Here is a 19,863-nt window from a genome sequence, read left to right as displayed (position 1 = left end):
GTTTTGTCAAAACTATTTGAACTGTGGCTTTGAAACTTTTAACACTAGTTTATCAACATGATTTCCATCTGTAGGCAACAGTACATAACTCTGTCAACTATTTTGACTGAATTATGGCCCTTTTTGGACTTGGAAATTAGTTAAATTTTCCATATAAGTCCATGTTTTGCCTAACATATAACTTAACATATTTGCCATCATGGTCATACATTGCCATTTAGTGCAAGACTAATCGAAATCCACAAATACAGGAATATTTTTTGTTTAATCCATTTTTTTGTTTAGTCTGAAAATCTATGGAAATATTTTGACCCCATTCTTCAATCAATTCTTCGAATAGTCGAGCGCGCTGTCATCCGACAGCTCTTGTTCACCATATCTGTGTTGTTACTAAATGGATTTGATTTATACTTAAAGTGGTTGTTCCACATCATCATCTACACCATATGACACAAGATCCACAATGCTGGCACCAATATTTTACGATTTATGCCCTCTTTTTAGAATTTCAGGTTCAAGTTGTGATGCACTTACACCCAATCTCAGCTGTTACTAAATAGATTTGATTCAAGCTTAAAATAGTTATTCCACACTATTGTTCACATGATATGACACATGCTGCATTACTTGTGTAGAAATATTCAATGAATAATGTTTCCCATTTATACTTATTTAATGTTATGATACACTATATCTCTGTTATTACTTATTTCTTTTGACACAGACTTATGCTATTGTCCAATATCTTCATCCATGTTGGAGTCATTAAATACTCCAGAGACAGCTCAAACTTCCTCAGATGTGCCCAGTTTCACTATCCAGCTTCAAAATAGTTGAGCGCACTGTCTCCTGTGACAGCTCATCTTTTGAAAGAACTCATCCCAAACCACAAAGCCAGCTTCAACCAAACTTTACAAGATTGATCAATGTGTGGTCCTCCTTCAATATTTTTCTTCTGTGTTTGCTTCTAAAATTTTACATTTAAGCGGATTCTTGAAAACTACAGGCTAATTCTTCCAAACTGTTGAATATAGGCTGCTTTAAAATTAAAATTTCAGGTTATAGTTTTACATGTAAAAGATTTCTCAAAAACTACTAGGCCTTATGCTTTCAGACTTCACAGATTTCTTTGGTGTCATGAGTTTACCCCATGTTCTCTTTATCAAACTCTCTTATTACAATTGCAGGCTGATCATGGTCTGTGCTGTTGGCTATTCAGTCGGTAAATTTTCAGTGAAAAGCCCTTTGAATGATAAAAGATACTGCCCAAATTAAATTATGGACAAGTCCATTTTAGAAATTTAGCAAGTTAAAGGTTAACAAGCCTCCTATACTACTTGTGTTGTTTTTCAGGTTCAGTTCCAGTTGAATAGACTTCATTTCTGTGAGATGCACCATGCTGTAGATGCCCTATCCACTCTCGATATAGTCTTCCCACCTACACCATCCCTCACAATGATGCCTCCAGTTGACTGGTAAGACACTTTAATTATATTACCAAGACTGGAAAGTTAGTTCTAATGCCTCCAGTTGACTGGTAAGTTTGTTTCATTTCCTTTTTTTTCACAAGTTCCTCCACATTACTGGCAAGTTAGATTTATGAAATCTACCTATGCATTGCCATTCAGTTATTTGATATAAGCAGAATGGAGTATTTATAAGATGAGCAAAACTGAACTGTGTCTGAAATTAAATTACTATCATTCACTTTATTCATAAAATATATATTACTTTCACACTGACTTATTACGAGTTACTGCTCACAGCTTTTGGGTTTAGCATGGCATGACCTGAATTACCTCAAGTGTGTATTCCATTCAGCGGGGTAGTGTAAGTTTGATTTTTCAATCTGGGTTCCCATCTTTCAGTACATGTAGAGGCCGTCATGGGTCTTCATCTTTAAACAAGAGTTACCATATACATTTAGCTCTTGCATTGACATTAAACCAAAAATAAATAAATCCAAATGTTTCTACTTTGTTTCAAATCTTCTAGTTTTATGTGACAGAGGATATTGTTATAATTTCAGGACATGGAAAGAGGATGTTGGAGACAGGACTAATGAGGATCAAAGGGAGGCTATCAGGAAATGTGCAGCATATTCCCATATGGCAGTACCTCCCTTGCTTATTGTTGGTCCTTTTGGAACTGGCAAAACATACACCTTGGCACAGTGTGCAAAACATGTCCTGCTAGAAGAAAACACAAGAATATTGATATGTACCCATTCTAATAGGTAAGGAGCTTGTTAGACACATTATGAAGGTACATTGCTGATTTTTGTTAGCTCATATATGAACACACATTGCTCAAGATGAGGTATTGAATTCACCCTTTGTGTGTCGTTGTATGTCGTCATTCTCATCGTTGTCTATCGTCATTGTCAACAGTATGACTGTTTACACTCTGAAGGTCATAATTTTTGCAAAATCTTGATGAAACTTGGTTAGAATATTACCCTCAGTGCAGTCTTGGACAAGTTAGTTAATGGGTCATCTGCGGCCAAAGACTAGGTCACTAGGTGAATCAATGCAAAAGCCTTGTTAACACTTTTGGGGCCACATTTTCTACCTCATTGTTTTGAAACTTTGTCAGAATGTCTCCATAAAGTCTAGGACAAAATAAAAACTGGGTTACCTGAGGTTAAAAACTAGGTCACTAGGTCAGATCATAGAGAAACTTGTTAACACTCTAGAAGACACATTTTTTTTGTACTTGATCTTCATAAGACTTTCTCAGGCTGTTTGCCTCTATGAAATCTAGGTCAGAAATAAAACTGGGTTACGAGAGGTCAAAAACTAGGTCACTAGGTTGAATCAGAGAGAAATCTTGTTAACACCATAGAGACCACATTTCCCTATCTTCTTGAAACTTTGTCAGAATATTTATCTCTATGAAATCTAGGGCAAAACTGTATTGCCAGATGTGAAAAACTAGGTCAGTAGGTCATATCATAGAAAAACCTTGTTAACACTTGGATCTTTTTAAAACTTTGTCCGAATTTTTTCTTTATGAAATCTAGGTTAAATTGAAAATTAAGTTATAACTCAAGTTAGAGAACTAACTTAAATTAAGGTTTTAGACCCTATTTGAAAATTTTGTTAAGTTTTGCATGCAAGATGTTTTCATTGCCATGATGAAATTTTGATTTGACAACGTAATAAATAACTCAGTCACATATGTTTTGCCAAGCTAAAAGCATGAAATAATTGCATGATTATTCTTAGTTAATTAAAGAATTGGACTGTTGCTTCCTTTTCAGTGCTGCTGATATTTACATAAAAGAGTTTTTACATCCGTATGTAATGGAGGGTAATCTTGAAGCGCGACCACTGCGAGTTTATTACCGTCACCGTTGGATACAGACTGTCTCAGAGACTGTTCTACAGTATTGTATACAGGAACAGTCCGGCCCACAAGCTGGTACTTTCAGGTATTGTCTTGAAATATTCCATTAGTATTTGAAAGTAGCGCATCTTAAACAAAAGTCATGGTCAAATAAGCTTTTGTGGTCCGTTATTATAATACTGGTTGGGAACCAGTACCCGAACAAGAACAGTTTCCGGACACATGTAATGAACATTATTAGGCTATTCCACGCTAGGTTTCTGTAATCAAGGATCCATTTAGATTTTGTGGCCATTTTCTAAACCTGATGTTTAAACTTTTAATGTTGTTTATGTGATAACCTAGGCTAAAAAAAACGGTTCTGATGTTAAAACAGGTCCTAGGTCAGATCATAGAGAATTTTTAATACCTAGTGAAGAATTTTTTTGTACTTGATCTTATAAGACTTCTCAGGTGTTTCCTTATGAAATCTGGTCAGAAATAAAACTGGGTAACGAGGGTCAAAATATTGTCACTAGGTTCGAATCAGAAGAAATTTTAAAACTCTAGAGACCAACATTTCCCTTTCTTGAAACTTTGTCAGAATATTATCTCATGAAATCAGGTCAAAACTGTTTGCCAAATTGTTAAAATAGCATAGTCGATTCAAGAAAACTTGTAACACATGGACTTTTTAAACTTTACCGAATTTTCCTTATGAAATCTAGGTTAAATGAAATTAAGTTATAACCATTAGGAAAAACTACTTTAAATCCCGTTTTAGACCCTATTTGAAAAATTTTGTTATTTTGCATGCAGATGTATTCATTGCCATGATGAATTTTGATTTGAATTGGAGTAGTTAAATATCAGTCAATATTTTTGCCAAGCCCCAAGCAGAAAAAGTTGAGATTATTCTGTTAATTAAGATTGGTACTGTTGCTTCCTTTCATGTGCTGATATTTACATAAAAGAGTTTTTGACATCCGTATGAATGGGGGTAACTGATGCGTCGCCACTGCCGAGTTTATACCGTCAACCGTTGAATACAGACTGTCTCAAGACTGTTCTAACAATTGTATACAGGACATCTGGGCACAAGCTTGGTACTTTCAGAATTGCTTGAAATATTCATTAGTATTTAAGGTAGCTTTCTTAAACTAATACAATGTCAAATAACTTTGACTCCGTTCTATAATACCTGTTGGGAACCAAGAACTACAGAACAGTTTCGAACACATAATATCACTTTATTTAGGCGTTTTAACAAATGCAGGTTATGGATTTCATCAGGATATTTGGTAGTTGTCTATGTCTATGAAAAACCATTGGTCACAAGGCGTGCGTTTAAAAGGAGTCAATGTTGAGGCAAATTTGTAAATAAGGTATTCTTATACAGAACCATACCAAACATAATGTATGGACTAAACTGTTTAACCTTCACTGGAAAATAATGACTTATGACCATGAGGCCCCAGGAAACCTAATTTTATTTTACAATTATGCCCTGATTACATTAGAATTGTAGTAGGAGTGAGTTTGTGGAGTGTTGGTTTATTTAGTCAATATTTTGTACCCCGAACAAAGTTGTAAGGGGGGGTCATACTTTTCAGGTTAACTGTCTGCCATTCACTGTCCGTAGACACAATCTTTGCTCTTTACAAATTACCCTTCCCCTCGACTACAATTTAATGAATTCACAAGTGATCAGTAAAACGGTATTCAATGCAATCGCAGTATGAAGGTTCTTTCAGACACAAATGATTGACAGAGTTAAGGGGACTTGTTTTTGTACGTTCTATATATCATTAGACACAATCTTGTGCAACCATCTCTCCTCATCCCCTTGACACATTTATGAAACTTCAACAATGTGATCGTAAAACGTAGTTTTGCATGGGTATGTTAGGTTCTTTAAAAAACAATTCCAATTATGGGACTTTGTTTTTTGTAACATACTATGACATACAGTCTGCATGTAATCTTGACATGCACTGTTAGGTCCCATAACTCTACTTTGCATTTTTTTTCAAAATTATGCCCCTTTTTCGACTTGTTAACATGCTATGTACATACAGTCTGCAAATGCAATCTTGTACGCGCCTAATCTTCCGAACCCTTGCACACAGTTTAATGAAACTTCACACAAGTGATCAGTACCAACCCTAGTTGTGCATGGTGCATGTTACGTTCTTTTAGATAAATATTCTGCATAGTTATGGGACTTTGTTTTTTGTTCACATACTATGTACATACAGTCTGCATATGCAATCTTGTGCACGCTTAATCTTCTGAACCCTTGCACACAATTTAATGAAACTTCACACATGTGATCAGTACCAACCCTAGTTGTGCATGGTGCATGTTATGTTCTTTTAGATAAATATTCTGCATAGTTATGAGACTTTGTTTTTTGTTACTACACTGTATACATACAGTCTATATACATACAGTCCACATAATTATGCAATCTCGTGTGCGTCAAATTGCAATGTACTGTGTCAGTGCTTGCGGGGGGTACATTCATCACCTTTAGTGATAGCTCTAGTTTGAGAAAATAATGGAGGCAAAATATGAAAATTTGTCCGGCTTCTTCAGAATATCCATGAGATGAAAGTCGAAAATTTAAAAATGCTGTTTTGTGTATTTTGCATGAAGCTATGTCCTCGAGTGGAGTATGTATAACTGTTAGTAAAGTCATTGTGGAATATTATGACAATTCATAAATTTTCCATCTCTTTTGAGGTTTTTAATTTGTATAGACAGTAGGAGAATAAGGAAATTTAAAATACTGTGATATCATTAATATTCGTGGGGTACAAATTTTCGTGGTTGAGTCAAACAGCGAAATTTAATCCCAATGAACAAGTAAAATTCCGATTCATTTTATGTTCAAAAGTTCAAATCCACAAATTCATATCCCCACGAAATTGCCGTTTTGACCAAAACCACGAAATTTCATGCCCACAAAATTAAATGATTTTACAGTAATGCCTGAATATGCCATGTAAACCATTGTTGTCTAGCACATTGAGCTATAGACTGTTAATGTAAAAAAAGCAGTAACAAAAGTTACAGAAATACTGCACACCTTCAGTTAGTACATATATTCTCAATGCTTTGTATGAATTTTCAGGGCCCCACAGGTAGAAGATGTAGAGAAGCATAGAGTAGTTATCACTACATTGAGTACAGCTCGGTTACTGTCTGACCTGGACCTTCCTGCGGGATTCTTCACTCATATATTCCTGGATGAAGCTGCACAGGCATTGGAATGTGACATGCTGATTCCCCTGTCCCTAGCAGGGCCTCATACTAGAGTAGTACTAGCCGGGGACCATATGCAGGTAAGCATTCAGTGCTGCATAGCTGTTACCTTGTTATGTCTTTAAACAGACTTGTAAGACAGAAATATTTAAATCATAGTTAATCACCTGATGACCTTACTGCATTGTGTATTATTACATACACATTTATCTAAAATAATTTCAAGTCACAAAGTTCATAAACATCAATGTTTTCATTTTAAGTGTAAATGTATATGTAATGAAGATTATTAATTTTGCATCAAGAAATACACACTCACTTAGTGGTATTCATTCCTAAGATTGTGCAGTATTTCAGCTGCAAAACATTGGCATGTATCTTCATACAGATCTTAAATCCTATTTATGTATGACTTTGATGGTAACTTACCAAAAATATTGATTAAAACATTTGTGGAAACGTCACTCTAGGAAATTAAGTTTTTTTGCCTAGAGGCTTCTGTGGGCAGGTGTGTTCTCCGACTTCAAGACAGCCCTTGCTGATATTGGTCTATCAGTTTCTTGAGAAGGTCGCTTATTTTGCCTTAAGCTGACTTCAGATATTTTCTGGCGGGTCACCTGGGGTTCATTAAGTTTCCATATGACCTAAACTATGTTGATGCGACTTTAAAAAATCATTTGGCTGAAAATTATTTTTGTTTTGAGAATATAAACAAAAAAAAACAAGAGAAACATTATTTTTACAGATGAGTCCTGAAGCATTTTCTGACTTTGCAAGACAACAAGAGTTCCATAAGTCTTTACTAGAACGTCTGTATGATATGTACCCGGATGAAAGTCCTAGTAAAGTGATGCTGTGTGAGAATTACCGTGCCAACAGAGCCATCATTGAGTTCACATCGGAGCTGTTTTATGATAACAAACTGAAGGCTTCTAAAGATCCTATAGCTCATAGTGTATACTATCCTCTGACATTCTTCACTGCGAGAGGAGAGGAGGTTCAGCATGAAAATAGCTCAGGATATTTTAATATTGCTGAGGTAATGTACTGCTGGAGTTTTGACTACCTTGTTGAAGGCATTTGTTATAAATTTGTTAACGACATACTAGTCATTCATCTGGATTTTCAGTATTAGTTGAATCACGTTTCATTGCTGTTGGACAAAGCTGTAAATTTTGCATAATTACCCACTATTAAAATTAATTTCTAACAAGATAATGTAGGATTATTCAGGGATAATCAGTCTGTGTTTTACCATTTTTTATGGACAAACAGAAAATTAACCATTAGCATGCTAGATAAATTGTCGTCTGCTGGAAATGTCGTCTGCTAAAATTGTAAAGTTCATTCAGTTTGCTCCAAAATTGGAAGAAATATTGTCAGAGTAGCAAACAGCTTGGAACCTGATCAGACGACGATTTAATCGGCGTCTGATCTGGTTCCAAGCTGTTTGCAAAGGCTGTTAAATTCTGCAGCAGGCTAAGGGTTAATAACGTTTGATTTATTTGGTAAAAGTAATGTTAAGCTGTATAACCAATTAGCTTACAATATATGCTGTTTTGAGTGACACTTCACTTGATTTCATATGTTTTGAATGTTTGAATTTACAGATCTACGAGATAATTGAGCAGGTGGATCATCTTCAGAAACACTGGCCTCCAGAATGGGGTGACTTTGATGAGAACAGTATATGTGTGGTGGCTCCCTACTCTGACCAGGTATACTTACTGGATGTATGGTTGAAATGATGATGAAAACTTGTCAGATAGAGGTCTTGTGATAAAGAGATAGAGCATTGAACTCTAGAAAGTTTCTTTACTAGATGAGCCAGTTTGACTGTTGTCTCAGCAGCACAGTTTGTTTGGGAAAGAAGTTAACTTATGAAGTTGGATGTATGTTAAAACCAGGGTACAGATTGACTTTTGGTCATTATCAATCAACTATTGATTAAATAAGCTTTTATCATTTTTCCTCCACCATGTGCATTAAACATCAGACAGTGTTGCTTTGAGAGATATATTACAGGTTATAATTTGTTAGAAATAATATTGAATACTATATGTTGACAGGTGATGCACATCAGAAGTGAACTGAGAAAGAAGAAAATGTTCAAAGTGTCTGTGGAGAGAGTTGTAAATGTTCAAGGTATGAAATATTCTTCATTCATATTATATAAAAGAAGCAACTTATCACAGTGATATCAGTGAGTTTATTTAGATGTTTAATTTTACTCTTAGAAATTGACCACATAACCTAAAACTAAGGACTGTTATGTTTATCCTTTTAAATAACAAGCACATTCTCAGTTTCAAGAATCTGTGAGACTGAAACTTTTAAGGACACAATAAGTTTGTAATTTTGTATGATAAGCTCGAGTTGTTGTTGTTTTTTTTTTCAGAACTTAAAATGGGTTCAAAGAACACTGCGTATAAAATGTTTTGTTTACTACAATTTTAGGAAAGCAGTTTCGTGTGATAGTGATGAGTACAGTGCGTACAAGGTTCACATGTCCAACTGATGCTGCAGCCGCAGACAAGCTAGATCTAGGCTTCCTGTCCAATATTAAACTTTTAAATACGGCCATAACCCGCGCACAGTCGTTAGTTATAGCTGTGGGTGACCCTGTCTCGTTATGTCTGGCTGGAAGGTGCAGGTATGAATTTTTCATCTTTACACTTTGACTGGTTTATCTTTAAATAATTGTTTATCTTTATTTTTCACATTAAAAACTTCAGAAAAAATGCCTTTGAAAATAAAAGCAATGCTAGGGAATTTCCTAGTAGTACTGTCATTAAATCATTTTCTGGTCCTTGATTATTCAAACCTTGTATATACGCAGAGAAATTATGGTTGTGTCACATACTGCATTTTCGTTTATGTTGTTAAAGTGTTATCTATATTAAAGAGATTTGGAAGATACTTAGATGTTGTGTGTACAGTTTAATTGTAACTGTTTTCAGTAAAGTATGGGAGTATTACATAGAGGTTTGCAATGATAACAACAGTTTCTTTGGGATGACTGAACCTCACTTGAGGTCCCTGCTCAACAATGCAGAGATGACAAAGACTTACATACTCAACCCTCTCGCCCCAGAGTTCATTCCAAAAGCCTCATATCCCGGGCAGCAAGGACAGCCTGTATTTATTACACATCCTGGTCAGGTGGGTCAAGCAGTTGGTTGGCCTCCTAATCATCCAGCAGCATACAGGGGACCGCAACCATCAGGACCCCTCCCACCCCCCCGTTGATATTTAAGTTTGCTATTTCATGCACACATATTTTCCAAAGCAACATTTCTGTTCAATTAATGAATGTGGTAAATTCCTTTTAAAGTTAATTAGTGGGATAATATGCCTAGACTAAAATGTGCATGTGAAAATAATAGTAATGATTTGAAGCAAAGCATAATTTCCATGATAAAGCAAAATAATTAAATTGCCCTTGATTATGAAAACAATTCCTAGTTTTTGAAACAGTCACCATAGATGATACCATGTTTGACCAATAAAGATATAGGATAATGGGGATGTATTATCTTTAATTTTCAAATTGCCATAATCTTTGCAGTTTATGGATATGCTATCCTTTAATGGAAACCCATATATGCCAATGATGTACCCATCACCTTACCAGCCATATCACCCATACATGGGACCACTTGTATACAGACCCCACCCTGGCATGTACCCTGCAATGGGAGGGAAAGGTCAAGTGAGGGGAACTCTACCTAAACAGTCTGCAGCAAACAAAGCTAAGGTGGCGGCACAGCCAGTCCTTCCTGTGCAGCGAGATGATGAAGACCGGAGTGACTCACCGAGGGCAACAGCCACGCCCCCAAAATCTGCAGCATCAAAGCAGCAGTCTGGGACATTGGGATCACAGTCTACAAAGAAATCTGGCCAGAAAAGGATGGTGACAGTAAATATGGTGCCTAGAATGCCAATGTATCAACCGTACTACCCTTATCCGCAGTATGTCATCCCACCAGAAGATCCAAGGTACATGCAAATGGCAATGCAGGCTCCATATTACTACTCCTATCCCAACATGCCACGCCCACCATACCCTTACATGATGCCTCAACCAGTTCATGTGCAAATGCAGCCAAGACCTGGTTCAGGAAGTGTGTCGCCTGCAAGTTCTTCAGATGGCGCTGTGAAAGGGAACCACCCTACATCCCCTACTGATAGTAGTCAATCAGATGCACTATCTATGTCACCAGGTTCAAATACTGGGCAGCATATTCAGTTACTTCCAAATGTTAAACATGTTCCAACACACTTGCTGTATGGTACACCAGGAAGTGGCAGTAACTCGCGCTCCAGCACTCCTGTTTTGACAAGTTCGCCTGCACCTCAGCAGCAGGGTGGCATAGCAAAAGATAGCCCCAGGAACTCTCAGGGAGAGATGGAATTCCCAACATTTAGAAGAAGGCAGCATAGTGGCCCACGACCAGTCTCTCAGAGTCCAAGTTACAGCTCTCAAGGTTCTCATGAAAGCTCCACTTCCCCTGTGTTAAATGGAGATCAAGCTTCTACTGTGTACAAAACGGAAACTCAGACCGGGGTTCATACAGAGACAATAGTGAAATCACAGAGTCAGTCAATTTCAAAATCAGAGAAGCAAACAATTGCGGCTAAAGCACCAAGAGCCCTGAAATTGAACACTAATACAACTGGGTTTAGTCGGCAATTCAGTGATGAACTTGGAACACCAACTGAAATCACAAACATAGTGAGAATGATAGAAGAAAATATTGATGAAGTTGATGAAGAGGATGTTGAAAGGACTGCAGACATGCTGTTTAGAAAGGAGGCTATGCATCACAGTAAACCGTCGCCTCCAGCAGGAAAACTCTTTCTCAATCTTCCTGTACGAACTCCTGCAAGCGATCCCCCTCAGTCTTCATCTGGCAGTTCACACGAAGAGGATCCCATGCCATCATATGCCAGAGCTGTACGACAACAGTTGCCATCCTATAGGGAGACAGACTTTGACCCATCAATGTTAGAGCCCCAGACACCCATGACACCTGCTGGGTTTCATACTCCGGGAACAGATATCAACACTGACCCTCTAGAACTCCTGCGTAATCTCAATATCAATAATGATAACTTAAATAGGAGTGCCCATGGTCACTTCTGAATGAAAAATCATGTTTAGCTTTGTTGTTATAAACGTGTAAAAAATGGGAACATTTTAGGTAAATCACCTTTGTTTTGGGTAGATTGTGTATATCTTAGAGGCTGATAAGTTTTACAGCAATTAGTCATTACCATAAGGTAATCTGTTTTCCAGAAACTGCAAAATTCTATATTTTTTAAAATAAGGCAGTTTTATGTTGTTATATAGATTTGAATCATTTTGGAATAGTAAGTGAAGTTAATCAGGGCTCAAGCTAGGTCCATATTTTGGGGAGGTCACTTGTCCCTTCAGCTGATTAAGGGAGAAGTTGAGGGACTTGTAGCAGATATATTTTTCATACATAAAAAAAGCTTAAAGCACCTCACTGCACCAAGCTTTTGAAAAGATATGTAGGCACAGATCTGAAAATAATTTAATTTTGCTTGTTTCTGAATAAAACCATTTATATTACCATTCATTTTCTTAGTTACATCATTTCCCATGCAATAATTATAGTTTTGATTTAAAATTATGAAAAAAAATGTTTTCAAAAATACAAGCTAAATAGTTCTTAGGTAGGCATATGTGAAACAGATCAGTACAATTATATGTTAATTAATCCACATTTGTAAATAATTTTGGGGATTTTAAGGACTTTGAGATCAATTTCTAGACCTTATTTGTGTTTATTTCTTTTAAAATTTAAGGTTCTGTCTCTATCTAAGGTGTTGATTTTTGCAATATCTTGTATCAGGGTAGTTGAGTAACCCGATATGGCAGAAGTTTTATCTCCATTAAGATAATTTTACAAGTAGATTGCTGAAAAAAGTGGAATCTACATTTAAATCCTTGTAAAGTCGAACAGTAGATACCAGCATTTTTATGCCCCCGAAGGGAGGCATATAGTTTTTGAACTGTCTGTCAGTCTGTCGGTCTGTCAGTCTGTCCGCAATTTTCGTGTCTGGTCCATATCTTTGTCATCGATGGATGGATTTTCAAATAACTTGGCATGAATGTGTACCACAGTAAGACGACGTGCAGTGCGCAAGACCCAGGTCCGTAGCTCAAAGGTCAAGGTCACACTTAGACGTTAAAGGATAGTGCATTGATGGGCGTGTCCAGTCCATATCTTTGTCATCGATGGATGGATTTTCAAATAACTTGGCATGAATGTGTACCACAGTAAGACGACATGCAGTGCGCAAGACCCAGGTCCGTAGCTCAAAGGTCAAGGTCACACTTAGACGTTAAAGGATAGTGCATTGATGGGCGTGTCCGGTCCATATCTTTGTCATCGATGGATGGATTTTCAAGTAACTTGGCATAAATGTGTACCACAGTAAGACGACGTGTCATGCGCAAGACCCAGGTTCGTAGCTCAAAGGTCAAGGTCACACTTAGATGTTAAAGGATAGTACATTGATGGGCATGTCCGGTCCATATCTTTGTCATCGATGGATGGATTTTCAAATAACTTGGTATGAATGTGTACCACAGTAAGACGACGTGTCACACGCAAGACCCAGGTCCGTAGCTCAAAGGTCAAGGTCACAGACGTTAAAGATCATTTTTCATGATAGTGCATTGATGGGCATGTCTGGTCCATATCTTTGTCATTCATGCATGGATTTTAAAATAACTATGCATGAATGTGTGACACAGTAAGACAATGTGTCGTGCGCAAGACCCAGCTCCGTAGGTCAAAGGTCCTTAACTCTAACATTGGCCATAACTATTCATTCAAAGTGCCATCGGGCATGTATCATCCTACGGAGACAGCTCTTGTTTTGTTTGTAATATTTCTAAGGAGACAGCTTACAAGTTTTTCCTAAACAGTGGAGGTTAAATATTTCTGTTTACCAAAATTATGCGTTTACAAAACTTGCACATGTTGAACGATGAAGGACAAAGTGACGAAGATGTGAGTCACTAATTTGCTGCATACAATTGCCTCTAATGTAAAGTATAATCTGATTCACTTTCACTCGTATTGTAAAAATTTCACAAGCGCATTAAGTAGGTGGAGCTCAAATTATGCCCTAGGCATGTGTTCAAGTCTTGTTGACACACTTGTAAACTAACAGGCCAGTTATCAGTAATTAGAAAAGTGTAGATAAAAAGAATCTGGTGGTTTGAATTTCACTTTGAGCAAAGTCAGGAGCTTCAAAGGGACTACTTTGCTACTAGTTGCCCCCAAGCTTGAACCCTGAGTTAATAAATTGTAATTTTGTTATCTGAAGTTTTTTGCATTTTTAAGGAAAGCAAAACATAGTTTTTAACTGTATCACTGCTTGGGAAATGGTTTGGTCAGTAGCGTATTTAATGTTCCCTGATATTGATGCCAAGTTAATGTGATGTTAGTCTTCACCTGTAGATTGATTACCTTTTTTATAAGTGAGTATTCTTCAAGTTTGTAACAAATAGTCGCTATGCTCACATTATAGTTCTGTAAACTTAGTGTCTAGATTTTGGTAGTGTCCAGCACTATGATGTATTTACATACATTATTTTTTATTATTAATTGATGTACCATTCAGGTATAAAAGATGGTTTCTTGTATATTTGATAGTGTTTTTTTCTAGGGAGTCTGATTATATTGAAATGTGCTGGTCACTAAAACCTGCATTTTCTCATTCAGTATAATATTTTAACTTTGTTGAGTAAATATTGTCATCATGGTATGTAAATAGTGAATATTTTTCTAATCTTGCAGGGTTTTTTTCATCTCGACTGTTATAAAGCACAAATTAGCAATTTAGCACCTGACTTAAAAAATTATTTTTCTTGATCATGTAAGCTGTATAGTGAATTGAATGAGACATTTTTAAAACATCTTGTATTATAATACTCTATGCCATACAACAGTAATAGCTTGATATTAGAAATGGTTATTTTGTACAGTACTAGAGATTGCATAAGAAGAATATTCTAGCCTCTTTGTGGCCTGGTATATTGATTGTTTGTTACGTATTTGAAGTACGATATATTGATACTGATTACGTACTTGGTGTTGATATTTTAACATGTGTAACACAGCACTTTATATGTTTGTGCACTGTTTACACATTTATATTTATATTGTATATTTATTCCATTTTGAAAGCATCATTAACTTGCTTCTTGATAAATTGTGTGCATTTTCAACATTACTCCATTTTTTTGCAGAATTCTTCAATTTGCATCACACAATATTCAGAGAAGTATCTGTTTATTGTAAATATTAACATTTCACTTGTTGTGTCATGTATCATATGAGGTAATATGTCAAATTTAATCTTGTATATCATTGCATTGTTAACACATGAGCTGCACCATGAGAAAACCAACATACTGCATTTACGACCAGCATGGATCTAGAACAGCCTGTGCATCAGTCTGGTCAGGATCCATACTGTTCGCTAACAGTTTCTGTAATTGCAGTAGGGTTTGAAAGCAAACTGCATGGATCCTGACCAGACTGCGCGGATGCACAGGCTGATCTGGATCCATGCTGGTCGCAAATGCACTATATTGGTTTTCTCATGGTGTGGCTCAATTATATATCTGATTGATGTGAACTTTCTGGAATTCCATCCCACATCTGTCTCAGTCATTGAGCATGCATTAAGTGCATGATGAGAAGTTGTATATATGCAGAAAATGGACCGGGAACATTTATTGCTTCATGTCACTGAAATGCTACACATTTTCCTGCTGCTTTTGTGCATGTGTTGCTAGGCAACTGCTTTTAGTGCTCTTACTACCATTACTTTAAATGGATGAAATTTATGTGTTGGATTTACTGTGTTTTGGGTAAGAAAAGTGTGCATCTAGGATAGCATTCTGATGTTCTACTAACAAGCTACACGGCTGCTTACACATTTTCTCCCCAAATCGTGAAACATATTCTAAAAATGACAGTTGTATTACAGACGGTTTGGATACCGTAAAAATTGCAACAGAAGTAATAATAAGCCCTTCCTGTTGAACAATGTACATTACAGACTCATTCTATCATATAGATTAACAGTTCACTTGCATTTCATCTCATTTTTTTTGTGCTATGATTATGAAAATAACATATTTGTACAATCATTGTATACTGTTTATTATTAATATACACATATTTCTTTTTTTCACTTGTTATGAAAATGGTGTGAATCACCCTGTACTAATATATATATATATATAAATAAAACTCACTTGTGTATTGAAAGTGCTTGTTCTTTGCGACTAATGTAACATATTAACACATGTATTTGAAATATAATTGGAGTATTTTGTAACCATGTTATACAAGTATGTATCATTTATCAGAAACATTTAATCACAAAGACTGCATTAGAGCAAATGTATGTCGCAAGGACACAAGCATTTTTATTCACATTACTTCTAATATTTTCAGGTAAGTCCCATTTTTAAGTAGCACCCATTCATAGTAGTGCTTTTTAGGATAGTGCTAGATAATCCGTGCCATGAGAAAACCAACATAGTGCGTTTGCGACCAGCATGGATCCAGACCAGCCTGATGTGTATCAGGATCCATGCTGTTCGCTTTCAAAGCCTACTGCAATTAGGTAAACCGTTAGCGAACAGCATGGATCCTGACCAGACTGCGCAGGCTGGTCTGGATCCATGCAGGTCACAAATGCACTATGTTGGTTTTCTCATGGTGCGGCTCAATTATGGTTTTGTGAACATATAACCAAGAACTGTTTTATCCTTGTGTAGAATATAATGTGTGACAAAGCTATGTTTGGTCTTCAGTTTCATGTCTGGATAGTAAATATTGCTTTATATAAATGCCATTTAAAATGGCTTTTCATTCAGATATTTATTTTTATACTGAATGACAGGGATACATTTTAAACTTGAAACAAAACTGTTAGACCACACATAAGCTTTGCTGTGGTTTTCTTAACCATATATACATGTTTAGATCATGACATTTTGTATTACAGTTAGAACATTAGCAGGTCTTAAATCTTGGGGGGTTGGGGTGACTTGGGATTGGAGTGGTTTTAAATCTGTTGCCCCACATCCCTGGCATGTTGAACCTCTCCAAGTTAAGAGTTCCCTCATGTTAGACTACTTTAGATCAGCTTGCTCAAGGTTTGTGGTATTACAGATGTACTCAGTGATAGTACCTAAATGTAATAGGGAGACATCACTAGTAAAGCCAAACTTTCACTGAACCACCTTGGGGTGTTACTGTAACTATACAACAGTAAAAATATGACTTTATGTCTTTGTGGATAGTTTTAGACATGTACTTGTTTAATAGCCAAGTTCAGTATAACACAAATCAAGTTCTATGTATTTCTATTACCAAACTGTCATCACAAAACTGGTTCACATTGCAAGGACAAAATGTGTACAATTACCATGTTTTTGAGCTGAATGGTAAAAAAAGTAAGGTTTGTGTTGTTTTTGGTTGGTGTTGGCTATAGTTATTGATGTAACCAAACTGTTTGAAATAATCTCTGTTTTCTGATATATTCTTTGTATAAATGTAACTTGTACACATGGTATTTTTGTAATGCTTTAATCTTTTACTGTTCAAGGCTTCAATCAAAGTTATACAGTTGCCTTATGTGTTGTCTACCTTGTCTTGAGAATGTTCTATGATACAGCAAAACTAATGGAAGGAAATAATTCCGTAGAAACATTGCAAGTACTGGCCACTTTTAACCTAACATAAACCAATGAAGGAAGCTCAGTATTCAGCTTGTACAATGTATATAATGTGAAATTACTCAATCCTGTGGGCATACAATTCTGTTATTTTGGACAAAATGCCTTTTTCATAGGGATGTGAATTTGAAACCAGAAATAGGAATTTTATTGGTTTATCTAAATCCAGTCAACTACTAAATAAGTTCCCTGTGAATAATGATTTAACAGTGGATAAATCTTTTTATTATTTGAGTGCTAAATTTTGTTTGAAACAATTCAAGATTCTATCTTAAAGGAAGAAAAGAATCCCTTGCACATAAAATTGTTGAGTACAAATAGACAAATATGTTTGTGTTAATTTTTCATTGGATGTACTTATTGTAGTAGAAAAAGTATATTAAAGGTATGTTTTACAGTTTAAAAAAGTCCTTTCTTGACTGTTTCTGTATAAAAAATCAGGTGGAAAAGATGCAGATAAATATTTTTATACATCAGTGTTACACAGCGATTTGATTTGCTGTAATGGTGAGGGGTACAAAACTCGCTTTCGCTAGACATTATCTTTGTGTTTTTGGGCTGTTTTTTTTAGTACTTGTGACATTTGTTAAAATTTCTCTGTTCTTGATTGGTGCAATATTTCTTTGTGCACACAGTACCCTTGCTTCACTGTCTTGATTTTTTTTTTTTAATTCTAACTGCTAAATATTTGTTTGGACTTAAAAATGGCGAAGGTGGAAAATACACACAGAAAAATTTGTTATTGATAGCACAAAAGTTAACATATCAAAGAAACAAAAGAGTAGCGTTTGAAATGAATAAAAAAAAAACATGGTCATACGAGTATTAATTGTACTTTATATCCATGTTGTATATTTTAAATGGCATGCTTTATGCATCGTTATGCCAGTTTTAACCATAGAAATTTTTATGGAAAGGATAACATTTTGTCGAGTTTTAAGAATTTTTCTTGCTTAATTCTTTCAACATGTTATAGTTTTGTTGATTCTAAATTTTATAAAATTGATGCTTATTAACAAAAGAAGAAAAAATTCAGACAAGAAAACCTGATCAGTTTTTTTTTTTTTTTGCAGAAGAAGTGTCTTTTATTGTCAAAAACAGTTCCTTGATTTTAATACTAATACAGTTTGCATTAATGACATTAGACAAATAAATGTTATCGGTATGCCATATCTTTAACAGGTTATTGATCTGTCAGTGATGGGTATGTTATTTTTATTTTTTATCTTTAAAGAATCTAATGTTACGTATTGTTAAACCAGTTTATGATAAACTGTAAAAGACGTTTATACTTTGGTCATATGTTGAAGTATTTATTTGCCAGAACATTAGTAATTTAGAGTATCTTTAATTTTTTAACATTTATGGAAGATTATAACAACATTGAAGAAATACTTCACTAATTTACCCCAAATTTTATGTATAGTTGAAAAGACAAAATGAAATTAGAATTGGATACATTCATTACCGGTATTTACAAATTAGGTGTATACGGGAAATAAATAGTTCTGCAAATGGTCCATATTATAATCAAGTGTGTTAGATATTTTCCCTGTTATGCTTAACTGTTTGTTGTCCATAAAAGTTTAAGTTGAAGTGAGTTCATCATGGAATGTTATTTCTTCTTAATTCAGTTACTTTAACTGGATGTGGTAGCCATTTCTCACACATGTCCATGACTGCATATCAGGTTTAATGTAATTAATTTTTAATGTAGACTTTGTCTATTAATTTTTGGCTTTTTAGCACCCATTTACTCAATTCAAAACTGCTTTGGTTGATATGTAAGCAAAGATGTGACAAAAAGATGCAAAAAAGAGAAATAGTGACCTAAAAATTACCTGGAATATTGTAAAAAAAAAGGTGTGTATGATATGTAAGCATAGATATGTGTGTAGTCAATGTTCTGACTGCTGCATCTACAGTAGATTATACATGTTGTAGTGAGCATCTATCTCACTCTATCTGTCATCAGTGTAATGAATGATATGTAGGGTGTGGATGGCTGTAGTAATTAAAAAGGTGTAATCCATACCTGTCTTATTGTTCTTTGTCAAAAATAGCCATTGGCTTGCACAAGAATTTTTAGCTTATCTGAGCGCAATGCTTATGGTGAGCTGTTGTGATCATTCACTGTCATTAGTCCACTATTAGTTTAAAGTAATTCATTTAGCCGGATTGTGATGAAAGCCTCAAGCTTATTTGAACAACTCTCTAGTTCGCTGTCCTGGAAAATCTAGTACAGGTGTCGTATGAGAAGGCTCGAACCCATGACGTAGGTTGAGCTACCTACCTTAACCTTAACCACTAGACCACCGCTAGTCCACACTTCAAACCACATTTCCTTTGGAACCATTTGGTGGAAGTTGAGACTTGACCTGGATGTGTCCTGTTCAAAGAATTTTATTTTATGCAGAACTCTTCAGTCATGGCAGGGAAAAGAAAATTCTTGAATGAAACCATCTACCATC

The 19,863-nt window shown here is 35.6% G+C and overlaps 1 protein-coding gene across 1 annotated transcript in view; it reads left to right on the top strand.

The window, feature by feature from the left end:
• LOC123564512 (probable helicase with zinc finger domain) overlaps positions 1–19,424 on the top strand; it is a 43,797-nt gene extending 24,373 nt beyond the window's left edge. The window contains exons 15-24 of the mRNA XM_053527091.1: positions 1,354–1,475; positions 2,030–2,236; positions 3,263–3,433; positions 6,464–6,674; positions 7,340–7,633; positions 8,205–8,312; positions 8,664–8,739; positions 9,052–9,247; positions 9,555–9,825; positions 10,163–19,424. Coding sequence (XP_053383066.1) covers positions 1,354–1,475; positions 2,030–2,236; positions 3,263–3,433; positions 6,464–6,674; positions 7,340–7,633; positions 8,205–8,312; positions 8,664–8,739; positions 9,052–9,247; positions 9,555–9,825; positions 10,163–11,740 — 3,234 coding nt within the window. The 3' untranslated portion in view covers positions 11,741–19,424. The remainder of the gene's footprint in view (positions 1–1,353; positions 1,476–2,029; positions 2,237–3,262; positions 3,434–6,463; positions 6,675–7,339; positions 7,634–8,204; positions 8,313–8,663; positions 8,740–9,051; positions 9,248–9,554; positions 9,826–10,162) is intronic.
• Positions 19,425–19,863: the final 439 nt, after the last annotated feature.

The sequence above is a fragment of the Mercenaria mercenaria genome, chromosome 2 (assembly GCF_021730395.1).
Source record: "Mercenaria mercenaria strain notata chromosome 2, MADL_Memer_1, whole genome shotgun sequence".
NCBI classification, from domain to species: Eukaryota; Metazoa; Mollusca; class Bivalvia; order Venerida; family Veneridae; genus Mercenaria; species Mercenaria mercenaria.
The sequence above is the reverse complement of the archived record's forward strand: the minus strand, read 5'-3'. Positions and strand labels throughout refer to the sequence as shown.